Source organism: Cavia porcellus, unplaced genomic scaffold, assembly GCF_034190915.1.
Source record: "Cavia porcellus strain 051 isolate PalLab524CR breed Dunkin Hartley unplaced genomic scaffold, mCavPor4.1 scaffold_15, whole genome shotgun sequence".
Lineage (NCBI taxonomy): Eukaryota > Metazoa > Chordata > Mammalia > Rodentia > Caviidae > Cavia > Cavia porcellus.
In genome coordinates this window covers 53,497,042-53,501,316 of record NW_026947498.1, presented here as the reverse complement: position 1 = coordinate 53,501,316, position 4,275 = coordinate 53,497,042, and the positions used below count along the sequence as shown (strand labels likewise).

General features: G+C 37.9%; 1 protein-coding gene across 1 annotated transcript; it reads right to left on the bottom strand.

The window, feature by feature from the left end:
- Window positions 1-2,633: 2,633 nt before the first annotated feature.
- Ccdc54 (coiled-coil domain containing 54) lies at window positions 2,634-3,931 on the bottom strand. Its single transcript, XM_003469298.2, has one exon. It carries the CDS (start codon window positions 3,695-3,697, stop codon window positions 2,711-2,713), a length of 987 nt encoding a protein of 328 aa, XP_003469346.1. The 5' UTR covers window positions 3,698-3,931; the 3' UTR covers window positions 2,634-2,710.
- Window positions 3,932-4,275: the final 344 nt, after the last annotated feature.

The following is a 4,275-nucleotide window of genomic DNA, read 5'->3' as shown; positions in this document are numbered from 1 at the left end:
AATCTGTGCCCTAAAGGCCCAAGGGCCAGTAATGGAAACTAAAAAGTCTGCACTGGTAGGGTGAAGAATCTGTGCCAGAAAGCTGAGAGAGCTGCACTGGACCCAGAAAGAGACTCTCAAGACCCAAGTGAAGATCAGAGCTCCCCCAAGGAACAGCAGTCCCCTACAGCTACAGCGAGGACGCAAGCTCCTCCTCTGGAGAAAATGGCCAACTTGTATCAGGAAAATCAGCCAAGACAAAGTTTCTCCTGGAAAATCAGCAGCATGTAATCTTCCCCCTCATTCTCCTTTGTGCTGTTCAGCAACAATTCTCTATTGGGCCTTCCTTGACCAGAGTCATGCTCACTCAATTTTTGGGGACATTTCCACTTAAATCAACCATTAATTAATCTACCACATTCCTCAATAAATATGTTTTTGAGATGTTTGGGTGAATGTGCATGGTTTTCTTATCTGACTAATTAATATGCAAAAGTCGTTTATGTAACTATACTTATATTCAAATATTTTTTGGGACCTCCAAGTGGAGAAAGTACTCACATATTTCAAAAGCACAGAAGGTTTCAGGAGAGGCTGGTTAGAAGTCCTGTGCTTTGTTGACTACTAAAGTAAAACATTTATTCTTATGTTATATAAGAATCACTACCAGTAAAAAAAATCATCTAAGAAAACTGCAAGGGACTCCTAGGGCTATGAAAAGAGAACCACCACGATCAAGTGATCTGTGGAGAGAGGAATAGGGGAAAGTGAGGAGAGGGAAGGTGTGCCTCCCACTTGAAAAGATGTTGGGCAGTTGGCATGGGAATAGGGCAATAGGAACTAGGAAACCAAGTGAACATTTTTGTAAACTGAATACAAAGACCTAGCAGGAAGTGGTCAGATGCAAGGAAGCCACTGTAAGGCACAGGAGGAAGAATGTGGAGGAGAGAGATGCCTCTGAGCCAGGAGGGACGGAGCCTAGAGGAGGAGAGGCGACTGGATTTGAAAGCAAGGCCTGAGAAAAGTTACATGCTTGCCTGCAGTTATTGTAAGGTAAGTTGTCATTTTATCTAGTCATGTGATACCTTGTCTACAGAAGATAGTAACTAACTTGAAAGCAAAATCCTCTTTGCTGATGGAGAACTTAATTAACAGGGGAAACAGATTCTATCACCTTCCAGTTTTATACTCTTGTTTTCTTTTCCTCCTGTCTACTCCACGCCCTCACCCTCTCCTCCTTTCCTGCCTCCCGACAAGAAGCCTCGTCAACCTTCTCTCTGACACTGGGACTACTTTTTATGTCATTCTCTGCTGTCCATTCTCATGTGTCCTGCCCTCAGCTTATGTGTGTACAGTTGTTATCTGTCCCACTCAATGAGCTGTATCTAAGGTAGAAATGGGTTGTATATTGATTTTTAAAAGTGGTTGTGTAGATGAGCATGGTGGCACCCAGCCGCAATCCCAACACTTGGAAGGCTGAGGCAGAAGGACTGCCATGAGTTTGAGGCCAGTCTTGGCTACATCAGGAAGTCTGAGACCAGTCTGTACTACATAGTGAGATTCCACCTCAAAGAAATGAACAACAAAAAAGTGGTTGTGTAGATATCCCATTTGCAAATTTGTAATATATTTGTAAAGAAAATAGTCATGATGTATGTTTAGCACCAGATCTCTACCAGACAAAATGGTTCTGTTGTATTTTTTCCTCTAGCTTTTGCTTTACCCTCATTGACTCTTTTCTTTGATAGTGGGCTGTGGATAGCCAGATGCCAAAGTATCTCCTCACTAAGATTTCCTTTCAGTTTTTTAACAGAGAGTAATTAAAAATAGTATATTTACTAAGAATATTTGTAATTTAACAGTATGTAATCCAAATGAATGACTATTGGTAGATTACATTCAGATATAAGTGGGAAAGGAGATAGTTTTAAAATATTCTACATATTTAGAAAAAGTACACTACAGTGGCAACTTCTTGTGTGTAAAAGTGAAACTACTTTGAACATATGGTTTACACAAAGTACCTTGTCATATAAGAGTTTGTGTTAAATGGTTAAGATTTAACTTTGCAAATCCATCAGGTTTTATTCTTTCCTCTGTATTAAATATAAGGACATAGCATTTGTCTCCTTTCATGAAAATGTGAAAATTATCCAGAATCGTATCTATCCTTTCTCTTCGTATCTAATCATCTGATAGAGATAAAGCTGAAGTTGAAATAAAAAGATATTTTAAAATTAATATTTTCCTTGTACTAAATCTTGTAAATCACCCTCATTCTCATAGTGGTAACTTAATAGCCTTATGGTAGATGTTTTGGTTTTCACTTTATGCTGTTTAAGATTTTGTCTATAGAGCGTGTCTCTCACTTAACAAATTTTATCTATATAAACCTCTAAGGTGAAAGTGTCCGAAAACTCACATGATGGCACCCGAATGTGTTTCATGATTCATTTGACTCCCTTCATTCTTTGATGTTAGTGATATATGAAAAAAGACAGCAGATGAGTCCTCATGTATTGCGTTTAGGAACTCAAGAACATTGACTATATAAAGTGATGACAGTAATCCAATGAGATGATACACCTTTACTGTAGATAGGTGTGAATTCTGCAAATAATCACCCATGGTGAGCAAGCTAACAAGGAGTTCACAGTCACCACAAAGTTTGTGAATGCTTACAGCAAACCAATTGCATTTATTTTGTACTAAGCAAAGCAGAAAAAAACCTCTATAGTCTAGTTACTTCCTCTTTTGAAAAACCAAAAAGGTAGCAAACATAGTTGATAAGAGAGAAATAAATTGTGGTCAAGCTTGCAATAAGTCCCGGGGATGGACAGTCTCTCTTGGGTCTGATCTGTGGTTCCTCAGGAAGAGGGGTTGGTGTAGAAAGAAGCCACTTGATGAAGACATCTAACTTGGTGGCCCTGAGGAAAAATCTCCACTTTTCTCCATGAACAAAAGTTAGCTTGATCCATGTACCAAAGTCTGGGTAAGTATTAATACTTGACTTTGCTTTTTTAAGGCTTCTATGTGCTTTTTTTGGGTGACTTTTCCTTAACGTTTTTATTTTTGGGGAGATTTTATTTTCTTTAAGATGATCAGTGGGCTCTGGATAACTAGACATTTTTCCTGGTTCTGCTGTAGAGATTTCAGAGTCCACAGAGGCTGTGGTGTTCTTCAGAATTTCTGGTTGTACAAATTTGTGAAGCAGTTCTATGATTTCTTTAGCCTTTTCTCTTTCCAGAACTTCTAAACAATATATACTGGCACAAGAATTCTGGTTTTCCAGTTCTGTTACCTTGTTCTTTAAAATATTCATGTCTTCCTTCATAGGGAGGATATCCTTGGTAGATGTGAATTGTTTGTCTTCATTAACATCCATTTTGGTTTCTAGGTTCTCTGTCTGTTTCTCGCAATGGTTGTTCTTTTCCTGGACTTTTGATACTGCATTGACAATGTCAGTCATTTTGCTGAGGAGTTCAATTTGAGTAGCTTTAATATCTTGGAGCATTACTGTAAGATTCATTTCTTTATCTGAACCTATGCCATCTTGGTCACAATCATAAGTCCTTGATGAATCTCTGATGGTTGAATTCAAGTGCTGGATCTTACATTTTTGGTAAACATTTTTAAGAGATTTCCTGATCTTGCAAAGATTTGAAGGCCACATATATCCAACAGCAGTTTTTACCCTTTTGGTGTGAAATTTGTCCATCTTTCATTGTGGAGTAAGAGGCAGGGTGTTGAGAAGTGTGACTGCAATTAAGGAAGAGCCAATGTCAGGATGAAACGGCGTTTCTCTTACAGTTTGCTGGATTTCTTTCTGGGTAACATAGCAGAATACCTGAGGGAGAACAACAAATTCAGCAACAGTCACTCTTGGTGGTAACTTCTTCCAAGACAGACTGAGACCTCTGTGAAACCATGGTCAATTGCAGGGACTCCTTTCCATAATAATCACTGACATCATGGTGATGTCACAATGGCTGCTGGCTTAGAACATCATGGCAGTTCTCAAGCCTTTTGTCATGGGACACTTTTTTCACTTGTAAAAATTATTGAATTCCAGAAATCTTTTGCTTACATGAGCTGCATCTATTACGATTACATATTGGAAATTAAAACTAAGAAAATCATTAAGATATTTATTTCTTATATAAATAAAAACCCATTACTTGTTAACATAAGTGACATTTTATGAAAAATAATGCTATTTTTATGGAAAAATAATGACAAGAGTAGCTTATTCTTTCACATATCTTCAAATGTTTAAAATACATGAACTCCAAAAAG

Coding starts and splice junctions, on each gene's coding strand:
- Ccdc54 (XM_003469298.2), bottom strand. CDS start 3,697: ATGGACAAATTTCACACCAAAAGGGTAAAAACTGCTGTTGGATATATG.